Consider the following 21862-nt stretch of genomic DNA (forward strand, 5'->3'; position numbering starts at 1 on the left):
GTTGCCTTTCAAGCCACCCAAGTCTTTGCACAAGCTCGCGCACTTCCAAAGCCATATGTCATGCAACTTAATCAACAGTCTTGAGAATCAAAGCGCTCGCGAAGGCATAATTACTTGGTGTCTTGGAGGAAGAAATGGAAGCAGTGATGCAATTTGGGGTAAACAACCGAGAAAGACAATGCGAGCAGCGTCTATCGCTTAGCTCGGCTCGAGCCGTTCGAGGTAAAGAGCTTGGTCCACTTAGTTGAAGGAGCCTAATGAATTTTTACACATGGTTGTAAATTTTGGATGTGCCTTTGGTTTCTTTCGGAGCCCTGATATCGATTATTCATCTGTTATATCCCCCCTCATCCCGTATTCATGCTAATTGCTGTTTGCTAAACTTGCTCCGAGACTAGAGCCGAGAGCATGTCCCATAACTCTCTGTCGTTTCTCTCTCTCTCTCCCTCTTTTCTTCCCTCAGAACCCTTTGCTGCCTTCCCTCCAGATATGACCGGTGAGTGTACCCTGCTCTTAACCTCTCCTAGTTCCTGCTTCTTGAATGAATGTTTGTGCCTCCTGCTTTCTGCACTCCGGTTTTTGTAAAGCAGATCCAGGATCAGTTTTAGGATCTTTGGTAAGGTAAGGAAGCCTGATCCTGGGTCTGCTACTGGAAATAATCCCTTGTCCCTTTTCCGGGGACTGACTTGACTTTGGTGTAGGGCTACGCACCAGTACTCGAGTACTTGGTGAACCCCTCAAGGTGCCAGCATCCGAATACTGAAAGCACTGTCTGGTTTTTGCCTCATGCTGTGTTTTGTTAACGGGACAGTCTTGCTATTATTTGCTAATATGCAGCGCGAGTGTTATAACATGAGACGTGAGAGTGTCGCTAATGATGCACCGTTAAGGACATAACCCGAGAATGCACAGACAGCATGGCCGGCTCTAATGCAGCTTATTTGACAACTAGGCTAGCTAATAGTTAGCTAGGCCGGAAACAATAAAAAGAGTTGGCACATCGTCCACTGATGGGAAAAGATCACCTGTAAGAGACAAGAAGTCCTATCGCCACCTAGAATACTAGTTAGCTATGTTAGCGCATTAGTCGAAAGCAAACACCTGGGATTTCGTAGATAGATACCTAACAATCCCCTAGTAAACACCCTAGCAACCATGTAGAAACACCACAGCAACCACTTGGGATATGATAGCAACCTTAGTAAGAAAATTCACCCCATTGACCTTTACTTCTTACTTGTAAAATTCTTTAATTCTGAGGTTTTTAATGGCTAGTTTATAATATGACACTGGTGCTTAGTAGTGTTTAATATATAATATTTAATATATAATATATTATATAAACAGCATCGCTTAATTTATACCTAATTGAAACCTTTACTTTACTTCATTGTTAGCGCATTAGGTCACCTGAAGAGGCAGCTTTAGATACGTATCCAATAAAAAAAACACCCATTTTCCCAAATTTACTAATAAAACTCCGCCCCCTTCCCACTGGGCTAGAGTTTTACAGAGAAAGTGTTTATCCCTATGCTACTTTTGGCCAGTTTCTTCTGTGTTGGTAACCAAACCCCCGTTCACTATTGATCAGAATGCACATCCCTACTTTGCTGATGCTGTGTTACAAAGCTTATACCTGCACTGAGACAAAATTAGCTTGGACCCGTTCAGTGCGAGTGGATGATTTGTCACTAATGAGTGTTGCTAACTCGAGAACGCATAGTCAGCACTGATGCAGCTATTTTGACAACTAGGCTAGCTACTCTAGCAGATGAGAGCTACTTTCAAAAAAACAAACTACCAAGTTGGCACATCATCCACTGATGAGAAAAAATCACCTGTAGAAGATAGACGAGTCCATCTAGAATACTGGTTAGCTGTGTTAGCGCATTAGCTCACCTAAAGAGGCAGCCTCTGTTACCTCTCTAATTTTTACATGGCTTATCCAAACTTCTCAAAACTGGTTCATATACACACACACACACTATAAGCCAAAATGTTTATGGACACCTCTTACAATGAATACTTGCATAAGTTGCACCCACTACTGACACAGATGTGCAAGTGCACACACACACAGCTTGACTAGTCACTGTAGAGAAGTATTGCCAATAGAATAGGACTCTCTGGAGCAGATAAACATGAACCTATTGGCACCATGCTGCCTAATGCCAGGCGTGGGCTTGAGAGTTATAAAGCCCCCCCAGTATTAAGTGGAAGAACTGTGTTTTACGGAGTGATGGATCTACTGATACTCGTATCCCCCACATAACATGTGGTCAGTGGTGGTCCCTTTCCGTTGTTTGATGGGGTGGAGGGTGACCAATGAATTGTGCATCTGCATGGCCAGTGAGAGTAGATACAAGGTAGGTGAACCTTGAGTGTTTATCGCATGGAGTTAGCATCCTTACATTGGTCCACCTGTCCCACTTCTAAACCAATCGCCAGAACCCATAAACTCCAGAGGTTTCTTTATTTATTTATTCATTTTATCCAAGCGAAAAGTATCACTGCCTTTATGTTTCCTCTTGAAGGAGTCGGCACATTTCCGTAGCCTTCAAGCCTAGCACAGCTAGTTTCTTCTGTCTACTAGCAGGCGCCATCTCTTTAATGAGTGACAGTCGTTGTTCGCGACTGAATATAGCATCACAAGATGTCTCCCTGTACGATGTTCTGCTCGGAAGGATCGCGTCAGAGCCACAGCACTCAGCTTCTTGTTCCTTTTTGGGTTCTTTTCCCCTCTATCCAGGGCTCTTTTTTAGCAGACAAGGCAGATCTGACAGGGGGGCGGAAACAGGCGTAGCTTTGACTGTGCTTGTGTGGTGTTTTTTTTTTTATGTACTAGGACTCAGAGGCTTTGTTGAACGTCCCAGAAATACTCAGTTTCTGGAAATGGCAGCGTGCCTGACTACTTTGACACCAGGTTGACCTTGCAGTCAAGTGGATTCCATGATTCAGCAGTGTTCATCATGTTTTCGATGATTACGATGTCAAATCAGTTTACCAGGAGGCTAATTCTCGTTCATGAACATCTGATGCAGGCATACTTTCCCACAGATATACTTTATGCAATGTCAGGTCTAACATCTAACAGTGCTGCCTGTCAGTGATTAACAAGGTAACCTCAGCCCTCGTGAAAGACAGAAGTGTTTGTTTGCATCGTGCAAGTCTTTCAAGCTTGACTGAAAAGAACCCGAATGCATGTGCCTCTGCTTGGCTTTCCGGACCCTCGTTTTGAATGCAGCCCTAAATATACCCCTGAATGACAAGAGAATTGAAACCCTGTCATAGGCCATGTAGTTAAACTGCCCTTTGAGTAGTCCTGGAGAGCTGATCGCTGTGAGGTGTAATTTCAAGACAAGCTGAGCATCTTAAAACAGCGGGAGGTAGGGATGCACAGTGATATCGGAATCATGTCTGCATAGGCAGAAAACTGCTTCAAAGGACCATCAGCGTCAGACTGATGACACAGGGTTGCTAGAATGCTAGACTATCTGCATTAACCCTATAGGATAGCTAAATGTTTATGTATCGGCTTGGGTGGACATGTACACAGAAAATATTGGATATCAGGATTGGCCGCAATTCCCATATCAGTGCATCCCTAGACGAAGAATAAGTTGAGCTCCCCGGACAAAGAATTAGCACCTTGCGTGTTTATGTGGTAGTAACTTTAGGCTCCAGCTGATGGCGGTATACATACCTACGGGACTCAGAGAATTGAGAAAAGGTGGTACCCCATACAGTGTCTTGTTGGATGTGCAAAGCCCAATTTAATGATTGGCTAAGAAAAAGGAGTGATGGCGTTTGGACATGCCAACGGTCATAGTGTGAAGGAAGTAGCAGATTTATAGAAGCATACGGTCATACAGGTCTACCAGCAGTGGCAGAAATCCCAGTCTACAGGAAATCCTTGTCGGAATTGTGACCGAAAGATGAAACTGATGGACAGAGATCACTGGTGTGAATGAAAATCGCTTCACTTCCAGGCAGGAATTGCTTCTAGAGGTCAGCAAAGGTCCTTCACCACCAATTTCCACCAGGGAACTGCAGACCTTCAACATATAGAGAAGAGTGGCACTCAAGAGGCCTTTGCTGACTTCTGCTCAAGAATAATGAGACTGAGGAGAATTTTCTGTAGACTGGGATTTCTGCCACTGCTGGTAGACCTGTATGACCGTATGCTTCCATACTCCTGCAGATTCAGCTACGTCCTTCAAACGATGGTCTTTGGCACTTCCAAGTGCAATCACTCCTTTGAACAAATCTTTAACGTCTGCTTTGCGGCCCACAGGTATTTATAGCTGATCATCCTCGTGCAGCGCCATCTGCCTGAATGAGCCTGTAGTTACTACCACCTTAAACACACAAAATACTCATTTTTAGTCTGAGGAGCTTAGTAGGTGCCACTTTCAAGATTGTTTCCTAACTTGATCCAATGCAAATGTAGCTTAGAGGGCTTTGAGAAACATCTCAAAGTGGAATAGTACAACACACTAGCCTCATTTACATTCAGCAAAGATGAACGTCCTTGCAAGTGACTAGATTAGCAAGCCGTTCATACATTTATTAAACGAGACATTTACACTTGCATGCTCCTCAGGACTAGGATTAAGGGGCAAGGTTAGTGTAGGATTTGCTTGGCCTCCTAGGGCATTAGTTTCTCTGATATCACTTTACATTACTCTGCTGTATGTTCTGATCCTTTCTTTCACTGTATGTACTGATTGGAAATGAATGCTAAAAGCGTTAGCGTAGCAACACAGCAGCTAAAGGAATAAGAATCCTTCAGCACTAAGAGTGCTAAAGGAATTTTCAATTTCAGTAACTACAGTGACAGAGTGCTTTCTGCTCTGCTATGTTTGCACAATGAGCCTCAGCAGTAATGTGGGGTGTTATCACATTCTGTATATATCTCTCCACCAGGGGGAGACCTACCAGGCAGGAGTGAGCCAACAGTAGATACGCTGTCAGTACCACCTATATCCCCCAACTGGTATTACTTCATGGCTGGCGGAGGCGCCATCCTGTTCCTGATCATTGCCATTGTCATGGCCGTTGGCTGCCGCCGCCTGACGGCCAAGAGGAGCCGACCCACCATGGCCTACTACAGCCCCCACAGTGCTCACTACCCGAACGGTGCAGCGCCCAGGTCAGGGGCGGGTTCTAAGTTAACTGTTTGGGTGGAGAAGGGGGATGGAAACTCTTACTGGTGAGGGGCAGGGACTTGGACTGAAAGCTACTGAAAGACATAGAAGACCTGTTGTGTCGCAGACGTCTTGACAGAAGCCCAGTCACCACGACTGGAGAGCAAGAAAAGACTGAAGAGTTGGTTTAGTGGAAGGGATGGAAGGGGTGCTTCAAAACTGTTGTTCGAACCTGCTATCATCATTACCTTCTCACTACCAACTGACTATGCATTTGGAACTACTCAAATAAGAGCGAATGGAACCAGCATCTATGTTGCTTTTCTTTTGTCTTTTTCTGTGCTCCATCACTCGCTGGACGCTGTGGATCCCTTGTCTGGCTGGTGTGCACAGCTTGTTTACTGCAGAATGTCCAGCCAGGGAGCGGCAGCAGGTGCCAACTTGCGCTAACGGTCTCTCTCTCTCTGGAAGAGTTCCAGCATGGCTACTCTCACTGTGGGCTTATGACGAATGCCATGGTGAAAGCGCCTTTAGCTGCAGAACCCTCAGGAGCTCAAGCGAAGATGACGCGCAACCCAATGACCTTAATCACTGATCCAGGGCCGACTCGGAACTGAACTGACTCGGATGCTTTGCTAATCTTTGGCTGTTCTTTGGACGAGGAGTCATCTCCTCAATCAGGGCTAGGCTCCCAGAGCAGACCACTGGACGGATCAAGAGATCAGGGACTGTCTTCAAGCTCTCAGTGATCTAAGTAGCACTGTATAACTTTCTGTGATTTGCAACCCGTGTGATTGTGACTGATGGGTACCATGCCACTTGTGGGACACTTGGAAACCTTAATCACGATTTCCTTCCTTGTTTATTATTTAGCCAAAGAAGGGAACGGACCACTTTGAGAATGCTTGAGGAGACAGCAAAAGATGACAGGACGTTGTTTTTTGGTGTGGTGGGTGAGGCGAAGGGGAGCGATGCGATTGGAAATGGGTTTGTACCAGTATGGACACTGATCAAGCCCTGTGGACATGCATTAACAGATTCAGTGTAAAAAGGAGGCTCAAATTGAATTTCCACACAAGCCCAAGCTAAAGCTAAAAAGCTAAATTTGAATCGATCAGAAGGAGAGTAGAGCGAAAATTAACCAGAAAAAAAAAAAAATCACATTTTGGCCCTCGCAAAGTTTCCATCAAAGTGGTCAGAAATGGTTGGTGGCCTAAAATGATGCCCAAGAGAGAAGGGGTAAGAAAGAACGAGAAAATCTCCTGCATGCTTCCTTTCATGATATCACCAGGGTGCTGCCTTTGTTCCTCTTGTTCCTTCTGTTCCTCACATTTTTCGCCACAGAAATCCCCCCTTCCAAAAAAAAAAAAAAAGTGCGTAGGACTGCTTCATTGCGAGCCAGGAGAGCGTAGGCGTGCGTTATCCCAACCAAACTGTCAGCATTCAGGCCTTGAAAACAAGCCATATAAACAAAGACAGCTGCTTCCCTTAACCACCTCGTCCTAATGAGGACGGAGAGAGCGGCGGCGGCGCAGGAGCAGGGTCTGCGGGCTCCCGACAGCTGGTAGCCATTTTTTCCGTGCCGTAGGGTTTCCAGGTCTCCTAGAGCAGCAAATAGCGTCCGGCGCTGCCATATGCTTGGCCGTTCTCGGCCACATTTCAGCTAATTTATCAAATTACACTCGCATTAGTGTGCATTGGTTTTGAAAAGTAGTCTACTTGCCACCAGTCAGAAGTTTAGACGTATGGTTTTGTGTTTTTCACACTTTAGGTTACAAATGATGGCTCTTTAAAAATAAGGCTCCAAAAAGGGTTCTTTGCACGACACCATTAAAAAGCATCTTGTTCTGGAGGGACGTTTTTCACGGTTTCACAATCCTCTCCTTAAATACACCCAATAAAACTCAGCGCATCCATGATCATCAGCCCTCCAGGACTGGAACTGAAGAACCCTGACAAACGTTTTTGGTTCCCAAAAAAAAAAAACCTTCTGGATGATTCTTCAGAGTAGTCGTTCTCAAACTGGTCCTCAAGCATGCCTAAATGGATCATTTGGCAACTAAAAGTTGTTCAAAAGGGTCTCAGAGTGGATTGAGGCACTGCAAATTTGACGCGAGGATCGCTGGATCGAATCCTGGGTGCCAGAGCCTGAGAGAGCACAATCTTTGCTCAGTCTGGGTGGGTAGACGGCTCTCTCAGTGTGATGCTGGCCAGCACAGGCATCTGCTAGCCGATATGTCAGAGCTGGGTACCTGACGCTTTCCTCCAAGGGTGTTGGCTGCCTGGTGACGTTTGTGTCAATGGCAGTTGGAAAAGAGGCAATGGCCGGTTGCACATGTGTGAGTCCTAAATCTCACATTACATGAGATAGGGGGAAAGTACGAACGAGTGGGTTGGGTGATTTGCTAAAATTTAAAAATGGGGGGAAATTGAGTAAAAGTATAAACATAAAATAAAAAATAGCTCAATGGAGGCAAGTTTGAGAACACCAGTTTTCAAATCGATATCACATTTTAAAAGTTATGAAAAAAACGAATGTATAGGTTTCAGGAAGAACCCTCAAATTGGTACTGGATATTTAGATTATGGAAAATGTTTCTGAACCTTTTAAAAGGCTCTTCACACTTAAAACATTTTTCAGGCAATCACATGGTTCAACAATTTGTAGCACCTTAATTTGTGGTATTATTTGGAACATATTGTCACATATTGTGGCAACGTGACATCATCTAGTCTAGCCTAAATATTAGCTTTTTTATAACTCATTTCCTTCTTTTTTAAGTCTTTTTAGTCTTATTCCACTGGCGAAACGCATTGAACCAATCAAAACCTTATGTTTAAGATTCCTCACAGTCTTGAAGATGCTCTCACATATGCTGAGCACTTGCTGGCTGCTCAAAAGTACTTGTCGGGAGACATATCAGAAAAAAATGGTGACATTTTTAGGTATTATTTCCTTAGGTATTATTTCTCCACCAGACTGTTTAGATTTGTCTTAGAAACAAATTCCAAGCTCCTAAACATAAGCCTTCAGATCAGCTGGTCTTCAAGATCGTGAACACCTGGTGTCAACTGCCTGTATGTAGACAGATCTGATCCAGAATCAGTAGATACGGCACTGCAGACTCATGAACTTAGGCTTACCCAATGTGCATACATGTTCTAGGCCAGGCTTAAAGCAAAAAGTCAGAAGTTTAGAAACACTTTTTTTTGGTTAATAACAGAAATCACACACAGGCTCTTTAAAAACAAGGTTCCAGAAGGGTTCTTTGCACGACACCATTATAAAAACATCTTCTTCTGGTACTGGAGGGATGTTTTGTAGCACAGTTTCATGACCATCTCCCTAAATGCGCCCAATAAAACACCCAGCAAACTGCTCAGCCCATCCATGATCACGAACCCTGATAAAGAAGAACCAAAAAACCTTCTAGATGTTTCTTCAGAGCAGTGGTCCTCAAAGTGGCCCTCAAGCCCTCCTAGATGGATCATTTTGCAATAACAAAAAGTGGGGCTCCGAGTGGTCCAGCGTACTAGGGTGCTACCACCATGACCCAAAGGATTCTAGCTAGACTCCAAACTAAAACTAAACCGTTAATAATCACCTGTAAAGTGTTGCTATAGAAACAGGTGGATGTGAGAGAGTGAGAATGGTAGGAGGGGGGGGAAAGCGCTAAAGGGAGAGAGAGATGGAACGAGAGACCTTTGGCTCTTTGAGGGCTTTTTAGTGCAATTTCCAGTAGACACAGAGGCGGTAAGCGATGTTTTGGCACTGGCTTCCAATGTGCTTTTAAATCAACCAATCTCCATCTCTCCATCTCTCTCTCTCTCTCTCTCTCTCCAACAGCCCTTCCACTCGCCACACGTTCTTTCCAAGCTCTTAATATTTTTAATTAGTTAATGGACCAGATAGCATTTATTAAAGCTGCTGGAAGTGTTCTCCCCCCCACCCCCTCCATCTCGCTCGTCCCCGGAGACCACATTAATGAGCGAAAGCTTTCTCCAGGGACATGTGGCTACTTATCGCCCAGCAAGGCTTGATGCCAAAAGGGCCATTTTTTTTTCTTCTCCCCAGATGCCCTCACCAGGGAGGAGCTTCGAAAAGCAACACAACTCCTCTTCCTTTCGGGTGTGATGAAGATGAGCTGAACTGATACGCGAATATTAACGCCGCTGATGTTTTAGATCGTGTACATGTAAACAAAATAATTCAGAGTCAGAATGGGTTCACAGTGGTGGTGAATGGTGCTATTTTTACCATCATTAACATTACATATGGAACCCAGAAGACACACTTTGGTTTTCCAGAGGGTTTAGATGGTAAATAGAGTGGCTACATTTGTGTTGCATTCATGGTGACGCCTAATTCCATTCACCACCATTGTAAAGAAATCCCACTCAGTAAATATTGCTGAGCCCTTTCCCGCCAAACTGAAAAATCAGTTGGGCACCCCATTCCCAAACTGGACATGAGATGGATAAAAAATAATATGGTCACAGTTTGAGCTAGAGGGCTAAGGCTGGCTCAGCAGCAGCTCTATAGGCCTGCAGTGACACTGCCTGACTTGGCGATGGTAGGGTGTTAGTGTGTATTGCGCTGGTGGTACGAGTGGCTCAGACACAGCATTGCTGCTGGAGTGTTTAAACACTGTGTCTGTCTGTCTGTCCACTCACTGTCCACTCTCTATTAGACACTCCTACCTAGCTGGTTCAGCTTGTAGATGAAGGTAAAGTCATAGACAGAAGCTCAGTATCCGTTGCTGCACAGTTTGTAGGTGTTGGTCATCCTCTAGTCTTTCATCAGTGGTCACAGGATGCAGCTGCCCACAGGACGCTGTTGGCCGGACAGCAGGGACTCTGAGGTGTCTGATCCACTCGTACCAGCGCAACACACACAAATACTACAGTCTGCTCTGTGGTGGTCAGTCCTGTAAGGAACAAACATGGTGAGAGGAGGCTAATAACAGAGTATGCAGAGACACAGATGGATGCAGTCTGGAATTAGAACTACACAGTGCTCCTGGAGCTGATATAATGAGGTGGTTATAATATTCTGTATATATTGTATACTGTATATACTGGTGTATATTCCTCGGAAACAACTGTTTGGCATCTCCAGTCATTTCCATGCTGCAGGATGACTCATGCTATTTCTTTGGACATGGCTGTCTCAGGGCTTGTAGAACAGGGGAAGTGGGTGCCTCTGCTGAGGCGTGGACATTTTATCTCGGCCGTGTAGAACCGATCGCTCACAATGGAGCCCGCCAGCCCGCACCTCCGTATCCGCCGTAATCTCGCTCGCATTATTTGGCTTGGAGTCGGCAAGCTTCGATTCAAATGCTCCGCGAACAAAGGCAGCACTGTACTGAAGGCCTCAGGCCTTTTCAGCATACCACACAGCTCGTGTAGGTGGTTCCCATGAGGATCGATTCAGACCGTACCCAGTGTTTCTAAAGATGATGGTGGTGTTGTTGCTGATAGTGATGATAATGATGATTATGATGATGATGGTATTTGGGAAGCACCTTCCTTGTATGAATGTACCTGATAACTGTGGCCACGCTATACCTCAACGTTAAAAATGAGTGCGCTGTTTAAAAAAGCAAATGTGAACAGACTATTTTTTGCTTGACGAACTGGAAATGTGCTTTTAAACCACGATAATAAAGCATTATTTTTCTATATATATGAGTGTGGTATCAGGTGATATGGGTGAGAGAGAGAAAGAGAGAGAGAGAGAGTGAGAGTGAATTCATTACACAAGAATTAATTACCTTAATGATCTTAAAGTTCATAGCAATTCTCAGAATGGTCATTCACTACACATACTGTACACCTGGACTTTGGACAGTGCGTTATTTCAACGAATCATTTTCTCCCTCTACAGTTAAAAGAATGGACCCCAGAGGAAGTCGCCTCCTGAACAGCAGGGATCAAATAGATACAGGTAAGTAATTGCAAAACTGTAATTCATACACTAAACAGACAGACACGGCCCTGATAACTAACTTAGTTAGTAGTAGTAACTTCAGGCTCCTGCAGATGGCGCTGCACGAGAGTGATCGAACTATAAATACTGGCAGGGTGTGTGATGGGACTCAGACTTTGAGAAGAGTTTATACAGTGCAGTGAGGTGGATGTGTAAAAAATGGGTCACAAAGCAGAGATAATTAGAGTTAATTATTGGCTAAAAGGAGTGACTGCATGTGAAGGAAGTAGCTGAATCTGCAGGTGTATGGAAGCTTACGGTCATACGGGTCTACCAGCAGTGGCAGAAACCCCAGTCTACAGAAAAATCTCCTTAGTCTCATCATTCTTGAGCAGAAGTGAGCGAAGAAATTGGAGCTGAAGGACCTGTGCTGACTTCTAGAAGCAGTCCTTCCCTGGAAGTGGAGCAATTTTCATTTACAAGTCGTGAACTGAACTGACCGTCAGTCTTCAGATTTCTGCCACTGTTGGTAGACCCGTACGATCGTACGATTCCATACACCTGCAGATTCAGCTACTTCCTTCACACTGTGGACTTTGACCACGCCCAAATGCAATCACTCATTTTTCTTAACCAATCTGCTTAACGCCTGCTTTGGGACTCTTTTTCCACACATCCAACGAGATACTCACTGCACTGTACTGCACTCTTCTCAAAGTCTGAGTTTCATCACACATACAATCATCCTTGTGCAATTTTAATGGACAAATCACCTTTGAAATCCACACTTTCAGCATAACCTGCTTCACTGAAACACCTTAGTTGAGTCACCAAAATTAGCTTTTGAGAAGTCATGAACACGGAGGTTCACTTACTTTTTCTAGCCTGCAATGTGGATGTTTAGTTAATGGGACTTGATAAGATGACTAGACCACACATTATCAGTAAAGTCAGGGTAAAAAATCGGGGTCATTTGAAAGGGTTCACATTTTTTTGTATCTGTATGTAGACACAGTATATTTTATCTATATCATGTTTACTCTCAAGGTTTTCTCCAGTGCTAATGTCAGTGATGTTACTAGTACTGCAGCCCATGGCTGCATATTATAACCATATAATTTATAACCATTAAGTTCCTAAGTCTGCTTTTGGCAAGTATTGTGTTTAGAATATATTGTTGTTTTTCACTGTATTTTGCGACACTTTTTATGCTGACCATTGGGAAAGATTTGGCTCTTATCCTTACAGTCCTTACAGTCCAAGCCTGGGCACATAATCACAATGCAACAATGTACTCGGTGCATGCGTTCATTGTCCTCGCCCCTATGTAGGACTTCACCAGAACAGAGATGTCTCTCTTATCAGCTCCTCGCTCCTTCTCCATCCTCCTATCACACGCCTAGCATCCATCTTGTTCATAAAGACGTCTTTGTTTCGCATCTTTAAAAAAAATATAGGCCGGGACGAGTTAATTACCGGCCCAGAATCTGTTCATCTCTATATATTGTCAGTCCCCTCCCCCTCCCGCTCTCTCCCTCTCGCCTATTCCCTTCTCTCTCTCTATCGACGTCTCCCATCTCTCTCCCTCCCCCCCCTCCGCTGTGTTTTTTCTTCACCCTAATGAAACGTAATTAAGTCTATCCCCGGCCCTCACACCCTCCCCTCACGATGTCAATCACCTGAGACTCATTTGTTGTCGCTAAGTGGGTAAAAACGAGCAAGCTCAAAAAAACAAAAAAAAACAGCATTAACTCAGTGTCGAAAGTGGCTTAATTAAGAAATGCCACAGAAGAGGCTGCCGAGGCATCATCTCAGCTTCTACCTGCATCAGATCAGGCTTTTAGCTAGGGCTAGCGGAAGCTACCTTCCAGTGGTTCGATACCTGCTCAAGGCCCTCAACCCACGCTTCCTCTCCAGGGGCACTGCAGCCTGGCTGTGCTCTGACCTTGGTTTTCCAAGCTGGGATAAGCTGGATAAGAGGCCGGTTTTGTACAATGAGAACAAGAGCACAAAAACACACTACAAAAAGGCACGCTGTATGGACAAAAGTATTGGGACACACCTCTTAATCATTGAATTCAGGTGTCTGATTCAGTCCCATTCAGCCACAGGTGTATAAAATCGAGCCCCTAGTCCTGCAGTCTGTCTTTCTTCCACACATCAGTGAAAGAACGGGAGGTTCTGAAGAGCTCACTGAACTCCAGCGTGGTTCTGTATGTAATAGGAGACACCGCTGCACCACCAACAACAAGTCAGCTGGTGAAATGTTATAATTTCCTGCCTTCTAGATCTTCCTCCATCAGCTGTGAGTGTTATTATTATTGAACAGTGGAAGCGTTTAGGAGGAACCACAGAGAGTCATCGAGTGTCAGACCACGTAAAGTTACAGAGGGGGGTCAGGGCCGAGTGCTGAGCTCAGAGCAGAGTGCAGAAAAGCCTCCAACTGACTCAGTAACTGCTGTTAGAGCTTAGCACAATTAGCAAAGGGGGGCCAGCTCCATATTAATGCCTATAGTTTAGAGTGGAAAGCCATAAAAGTTCCTATAGATGTAATGCGTAGGTGTCCCAATACTTTTGTCCACAACTGCAGCCATCAAGTCCAGTCCAGATCCTTCTTTAAGTCCTGTAAGTTGTAAGGTGGGGCCTTCATGAGCATCAGTAAGTGAACTTTTCGTAGGCACTGACCTCTGCTTAAGCCTGCCCGATGTTTTTTTGGAGATGTTCTGACCCAGTCGTCTAGCCATCACAGCAGTGGGTCCCAAGGACTGGACTTGACAATCAATGACAACCACAATGAGGAATGCTTTGACCAGGACTTTTAATCTTTTAACACAGCCTTTCTTTCCTTTGCCTCCAGGCTTCCAGTTCCCAGAATGGAGCACTCCAGAGCCATCCTCAGAGCCTCCAGTGACACGGGTGTCAGACAAGGAGAGCTCCTGGCTCTACACGCTGGACCCCATTCTGCTGACCATCATCGTGATGAGCTCACTGGGCGTCCTCCTGGGGGCCGTATGTGCTGGCCTGCTGCTGTACTGCACCTGCACGTATGGAGGCCTGACCACGCGCTCCTCCACGACCCTGGAGAACTACAACTTCGAGCTCTACGACGGCATCAAGCACAAAGTCAAGCTCAATCAACAGCGCTGCTGCTCGGAAGCTTGAAGGACACCAGCGGATGTACGTCAGAGGGGCCCTGTTTGACTCTCAGAAGAGGCAGGATGAGCCTCATCTCTTGGTATGCATGTCCCGCTTGTCATGGGAACACCTCGCTGCTCGACGGTGCCACTGCTGGAGCCCGTACTTTCCAACTAGCACTTCTTGCTCAGCTCGGATCACGGCTTGTGTGGATACAATGGAATTTGTGAGGTCGCTTCGACGTGATCTGTGGCCAAACTTTTTCCAGCTTAGCCTCAAAAAACAGATATCGATACATATCAGTGTTCTGTCTATTTCCAAAAAAAAAAGGAATGTATATCTAGATGAAGATTAGATTTTTAAGTGGAAGATCTGTGGTAGAACTAAGTGGCTGGACTCTGAAGTACTCAAGTACTCTCATCTTCCACACTTGCTGAGCTGATGTGGTCGATGATGGGGGAACTCTTTGGCAAGGTATTTTTGTTCCCTTTGTTTTCAAAAGCCCTGACATGTGATGCCTTAATGCAGGTCAATGCTTTTCTTTTTTCGAGGCCATCAACGACCTAGACTGATCGTACATTTACATTTTCATCCCTGCTGGCTCTTCTTCACCACCCTTTGCTTGTTTAGTTCTGTGATATTGTTTGGTGTTTCGCTTTTGAGTTTTAACGATGGAATAGGATGATAAGTGAAGAAGGAACCTCGTCTTGATGGAGAGGAGAAGATACGGCGAGCAGAATTTGATAGGTTGATAGTCTGAAGCCTTGTGATTGTGGTGGTATGTGTTAGAGGAGAGTGATGGGACCACATTGTTCTCGTGTAAAACAACAGGGAATTTTCTCGGTGCAACCTATGGATTGCTGTACTGAAGGGACGACGCAATGAACTGAGCATGGGTTTTGAATCATTCATTGATTTGACGAGACAAGAGACAGGGATTGTGACCATTGTTAATTGTGTGGTAGATGAACAGTGTTGGGAAAACCTACAAAGAGATCATTTTGTGTGCCCTAACATAGAGCCATGAGGAACACTACCATAGAAAACCACATATCCTTTGAACAATGCTCGTTGTCTCGCTCCATTTTTTTTCTGCTCTTTTAAACCTTTTTTTCCTTTTTTTTTTGCTCAGCAAGGCTGAAGGTTAACGCAAGACAGGTTCAGTGATAAATCGGGTCGGATCCCGCGTCAGCCTCCTTTTCGGCTTTCAAAGACCGGGGGAAATGAAAAAAAGAGAGCCAATCAGACATAGTAAATCTTTTCCCAGTTCAACTTCAGATGGATTTCATCCTTTGACAAGCACGGGAACACACATACGCATACGTTCGGGACACACACACACATGCACACACACACACATACATACCACTGTCATGGAAATACATCAACGTCGCTACACCTCTGCAAAGACAAGACACACACGGGAGAACACCAAGTGGAATTATGGGAACGCTCACCAAGTGGAATTACGGGAACCTGCATTCCTCAGGCACTGAAGGTTGTTGTACTGCTCTGGGGGAAATGGACCCATTGTTGCACGCCCATGCAAGCCTACACACACACACACACACTCCTCTAAAGGATGGACTGCCACTGGACCCGGGGACTTTTCCAAGTGCCTTGGAGCGGTTCTGCCCCAGCTTCTGCTCTGGCGCTATGAGAGACTGGAGTTTCTGGAGCTTTCTTCGGTCTGAAAAAAAAAAAAAACACTCGGAAAAAGTGACTCAAGAATCGCAGCACTGGTCAGACTTCCAGTGGATCTCTGGAGGCTTTGTACAGAAACGAAATGTGCTTTTTATGATGATTATTATTGTTATTATGATTATTTAATAAAGAATCGATAAATCAAGGTGGTCTGAATGGTCTTGGCTAAGCACTCCATGACAGCAGTCGCGTTAGATGTTTCACCTCAGCTTTTGGGTTTCGGGTTTCGGAGGTCGTTAGGGCAGGACTTTATGGGGTTGTTAAACACGGGGCCTGAAATGCTTCGCCGTTGTTAGACGGTTTGTTTGACTTGTCCTCGAACGCAAGCTTTCAATTACGCATTCTCGACACGTGCACTCGCGCAACTGGTATATGTTTGTGCAGCGGTGTTGCCTCGAGTGTGGAATTAGTTTCAACTCTCTACAAAGAGCAGAACTGGAATCTACCTATAAAAACAAATCCATGCTAGATCAATACACACTGTTTAACCACACACACACTTTCTCCCACACAACTGTGTCGGCTGCAGACTCTCTCTCATCTCCCCATGGGCTCCCATTAGCCAGGACCTTCAGTCGCCTTCATTTAGAAGCTCACAACATCAAAGCTTTGAAGTGCCTTACTGTTCCACCCCCCCCCCCAAAAAGTCTCCTTCATCCCGCTACCTCAGCCAGCCACCCAGCCTGCCTCTGTTAACTCTTTCTCTGGAGCCATTCCTCCCCGGTGACCTGAAATACCACTTTCCTCAACCGCGATTAGCTGCTGTTTTCTGAGAACGGAGCTTTGCTAAATGCTAATTAGGTCAATAGTGCTCGCACCTTTCCAGAGTTTGATGAACCGATGAGGCCTTGAGCAGGATCTCTTTTCAGCACAATGCAGCACTAATCAGCCACGCAAAATGAAAAACGATGCTAGCTTGTTTTCTGTAGATTTTGGTGGAAATCGAGCATCCCGTCCATTTTTTCATCATTTAATCGAGTCATCCCAAATCATACTTTTATGTTTTTTAACAACTATATTAAAAGTGTGTTATGCAACATATAATATCTCTTAAAATGAGCAGGCAATTGGCTGCTATTCCTCATAAAAGGTTTTCATTCAAACTCAACTCAACTTTTACTAGAGCAAAGCTTAAAATCTTTGTCTTATTGGCTCCAGAACTAAGCCCATTTAATCCCATCAACCTTTCTCTGAAACTTTTATGATGTACATTAAATAAACAATAAAAATACAGCTTCACAAATCACACATCTTAATTACAAAAATGGAAAAGGGGTGTTTCCACCCTGCAAGAGCCCCTCTGAGAGTAAACCATATATAACAAAAAGTATGAAGGATCATCTCCAATCATCTCCAACAGTAAATCTATAAGCTAATGAATGTAGTCATAAATGAATTTGTCCAATTGTTGCATTTATTATTACTACCTTATGTAAGGGAATGTATGTAACCTATCAGTGTGTGTGTGTGTGTGTGTGTGTGTGTGCGGGAGGGAGAGATAAGGATGGATATTTTACATGATTAAGATCTTGGTTAATTAGCTGTCCTGCTACTCATCATGCCTAGTCACTATCGAGTCATAACACAGGCTACAAATCAGTACAAATACTGTGCGTTCTAATAAGCGCTAATGTTAGCAGTTAGCAATCCCGGGCTATGACCGGGCTTGACTATGCTGACATGACCAGCAAGAGCAAGCTGGTCGACTAACATGACCAAGCTGGTTGACCAGCATAACCAGCAAGACCAACTGGGCGGAAGTGGAACGACCAGCGTAAAATAACATGGTTGCCCAGCTTGACTGTGCTGGTGGACTAGCATGACCAAACCTGACTATGCTGGTCGACTAGCATGACCAAGCTTAACTGTACTGGTGGACTAGCATGACCAAGCTTAACTGTACTGGTGGACTACCATGACCAAGCTTAACTATACTGGTGGACTAGCATGACCAACCTTAACTGTACTGGTCAACTAGCAAGACCAAGCTTGACTATACTGTTGACTAGCATGACCAAGGTTGACTGTACTGGTCGACTAGCATAACCAAGCTTGGCTGTACTGGTGGACTAACATGACCAAGCTTGACTGTACTGGTCGACTAGCATGACCAAGCTTGACTATACTGGTGGACTAGCATGACCAAGCTTAACTGTACTGGTGGACTAGCAAGACCAAGCTTGACTATACTGGTGGACTAGCATGACCAAGCTTAACTGTACTGGTCAACTAGCAAGACCAAGCTTGACTATACTGGTCGACTAGCATGACCAAGCTTGACTATACTGGTTGACTAGCATGACTAAGTGTGACTATGCTGGTGGACTAACATGACCAAGCTCGTTGACCAGCATGAAATAAGTTTGTTGCCAAGTATGACCAACAAGACCAGCATGATAGTTCGCACAAACAGGGAAACTCTTTTTGTGGCAACTGGTCTTCTAATTTGATTAAAATTAAAAAGGAAATGACCCCCTTCACAATTGGATCTCATCTGTTCTTAAAACATTTGACTGGTACTGTAAAACAGGCGCATGCTGAATAGCTTCATTAGCTTTAAGATGTTTTTCTCCTGTTAAAGAGTTTGAATGCTGGTGCCAAGCTCAGCATTCAGGTTCAAGGAGTCGGGCTAGTCGCGCTGGTCGACGAGTGAACCATGGAACACCAGGAAATTACTCAGCGGAGCCGGGCCGCCGGGCCGCGGGGCCGCGGGGCTCTGTTTTTCCATCCAAATTATTCGCAAGGTTTTTTTTTTTGTTTCATGGACGTTGTTTTGCCTCGCTGTCAGATTGAAATCTAATTCTCCGCCGGGGCCCACCCTGCCGGAGATCAGAGAGCCAGCGCTCTCTCTGTAAGCAGGGCTCATCATCAAAGCTTGGCCATGCTTTCCGAAAAGCCGATAGGGTGACTGGTGTTTGGAAGGTGGTGGTGTTGGGGGGGGTCGGACCAGGAAATGCAGAAAACACACACAACTAATTCATCTTGGGAACGGAGAAATGGAGAAGATATGGCGACCATATCTTGCAAGTGGAAGTCTCCTGTGCCTTGTGTGGGCCGCTGAGTGTAGAGCTGGAGCTCCGGTTAAGGCTTGTTTGGTCGGACGTAAGTGTTTCCTTATGGACGGGGGGACTGCTATTGGGCTTGGCTGTGGTGGGCTTGAGTTACTGCTTTTCGCACTGTTTTCCTGAAGGGAAAGATTTGTAGTGGTTTCACAAAGCATTAAAAACACAAGGTTATTAGTAGCTTGTTACTAGACATATACCCTACATACACCCCCTTACCGTGGTTCTGCTGTGTTTCTGAGAACAGCATTAAGAAGTGACTAACAAGATGTTTTTGTCATTATTTATTTATAGAGCAGTGGTCCTGGAGGACCCCCTGCCCTGCACTTTTCAGTTGTGTTTACCTTGCTCCCAGCACACCTGACCCAGCTAATCAGCTAATTAACAAGCCCTTCCTGAGCTGAAGGCAGTGTGTTAGAGCAGGGAACCACTAAAACGGGTAGGGCAGGGGGTCCCCTAGGACCAGGGGTGTTTCTCAACACTGAGGGGACTCTCGGACATTACTGGCACAACGCAGCGGTCGTGCTGCAGGAACTGTAGGTAACTAAGGTAAATGAACAGGGTGAGGTAGCAGGACTGCCTTTGGGCACATGGACTTATCCGGAGCCTCTGGGGAAGATTCCTGAAAATACAGGTCTGTGGGAATCAGCAAAACAGGCCCCCGGACATACACCCCTGGCGCAGACCCCGCAGTGTGAAGCTCTGAGTGCAGTCATCGTTCACGGTGCATCCAGACATGCTTAACTGCTGAACCTAGATGCACACACGGTATCAACAGGCACTCAGTTCCCATACACTGCCTGTCAAAAGTTTGTGGACACAACAAATAAAATAAAATGGGCAACTAAGAGATGACCTGCAGAACGGCTGCACACCCCAGTGGTTCCTATTTGCAGGTAATTGCTAGGCTGTTGCTAAAGGGCCACTAGGGTTGAATTGATGTAGCATATGATGTTTCTATGTGGTTTCTCCGGTATCCCAGGTGGTTGCTATGCTGCTACGCTATATAAGTATTTGCCACAGTGTTGCTGTGGTTACCATGATGTTGCAAGTTGGTTGCTGTTGAGTTGTTTGGTGGTTGCTATGGTGCTGATAAGTGGTTGCTGTTGAGTTGTTTAATGGTCCTGTTGATGGGACACGATGAGTGGGCTTTGGCATTATTCCAATAAAGACATAAATGAGTAATAAAATAATCTGGTTTCAGATCGGTTTCAGAAAAGGTTCTCCATCGTACCTTAAACATGGTAGAACCTCCATGTTCCAACACACCCTGTGATGAAGTGCAGGACCTCCTGGGGCTGCGGTTTTTGGAGCTGTCTCTGGCCTGCTCAGCAGAGTCTGGGAAGCCGTCCCGGAGCAGTGGCTCGCCTCGCTCCTCTTCCAGGGGTTCAAAGCCCTTAACTGGGTCAGTGGAGGAAGGAGGGGAGGGGAAAGGGGGGGTGGCGGGGGTCCCTGTTCCCACCGACTCTGGTGACAGCGGCAGTCGCCAATCCAAACTGTGACTGCAGACCTCAGCCACTGTTTTTTCCTGTGTCTTCATTGCTAAAAATAGAACTAGAAATCTGCTGTTCCACATGCAAATGTGGAAACAAAATGTTCCTCAGCGGTTCTTGGCTTGGAGGAGCGGTTCTAGGAAAAGCCTTTAACTGGGGTGTCTCTCCACTTTACACTCAGATGTCTCATTTACATAAATGTTGTTTGGAAGAACTTCAGGAACCCAAAAATGGTTCTTCTTACGGCATTCCTACAAAGTATCTACAGAGTATGAGCACTGAGAACTGAGGTGTTGATGAGTATGTGCTGGTGCTAGTGGAAGGTTCTTCTATGGCATCACTCCAAATAACCCTTTCTGGATCCATGATGTAGCTAAATGTAACCATACTGGATAGTTCAGGAGGTGCTGATTTGGACGTACTCTTACTAGCCAGTATTACAGTGTAGATATCTAGAACTTAAGATTTTACTAGTCAATATTGCAATGTAGATATCTAGAACTGGAGACTGTACTAGTCAAAATTGCAATGTAGATATCTAGAACTGGAGACTGTACTAGTCAGAATTGCAATGTAGATATCTAGAACTGGAGACTGTACTAGTCAGGATTGCAATGTGGATATCTAGAACTGGAGATTTTCCTAGTCAGGATTGCAGTGTAAATATCTAGAACTGGAGACTGTACTAGTCAGAATTGCAATGTAGATATCTAGAACTAGAGATTTTACTAGTCAGGATTGCAGTGTAGATATCTAGAACTGGAGATTTTACTACTCAGGATCACAGTGTAGATATCTAGAACTGGAGATTTTACTACTCAAGATCACAGTGTAGATATCTAGAACTGGAGATTTTACTACTCAGGATCACAGTGTAGATATCTAGAACTGGAGATTTTACTACTCAAGATCACAGTGTAGATATCTAGAACTGGAGATTTTACTACTCAGGATCACAGTGTAGATATCTAGAACTGGAGATTTTACTACTCAGGATCACAGTGTAGATATCTAGAACTGGAGATTTTACTACTCAAGATCACAGTGTAGATATCTAGAATTCACTAGTAGATCTGATATAATTACTAGTAAAGATTTCCTAGCTGAGCAGACTTTAAGGAGTCTCACAGGGTTTGGTTTTAGGGTTTATAAACCTGATGTGAAAACCTGAAGTGTGGGCCGACACACAGGGCTCAGCGGATTAAAAGGTACTTCTAAGGTAAACCAAAATAAGGTTGTTCTACGGCATCGCTCTCAAAAAACCTTTTCTGGATCCATATAGCAGCTACATTTATCCATACTGGATAATGTGGTATTAGATATTATTAATATAATATTAATATTACTCAAAACTAATCAAACTGGAAAGGCCATCTAGTCAAAAGGAAATGA

At 44.8% G+C, this 21862-nt stretch overlaps 1 protein-coding gene across 2 annotated transcripts in view; it reads left to right on the forward strand.

Annotated features, from left to right (window-relative positions):
* Positions 1–16060, forward strand: part of nrp2a (neuropilin 2a) — a 98639-nt gene extending 82579 nt beyond the window's left edge. The window contains exons 15-17 of one of the 2 annotated variants that reach the window (XM_072656711.1): positions 464–496; positions 11035–11094; positions 13934–16060. In XM_072656711.1, coding sequence (XP_072512812.1) covers positions 464–496; positions 11035–11094; positions 13934–14238 — 398 coding nt within the window. In that variant the 3' untranslated portion in view covers positions 14239–16060. Of the gene's footprint in view, positions 1–463; positions 497–4926; positions 7620–11034; positions 11095–13933 lie in introns of those variants that run through there. The other variant, XM_072656713.1, reaches the window with a different exon arrangement.
* Positions 16061–21862: the final 5802 nt, after the last annotated feature.

This window comes from Salminus brasiliensis, chromosome 15, assembly GCF_030463535.1.
Source record: "Salminus brasiliensis chromosome 15, fSalBra1.hap2, whole genome shotgun sequence".
NCBI lineage: Eukaryota > Metazoa > Chordata > Actinopteri > Characiformes > Bryconidae > Salminus > Salminus brasiliensis.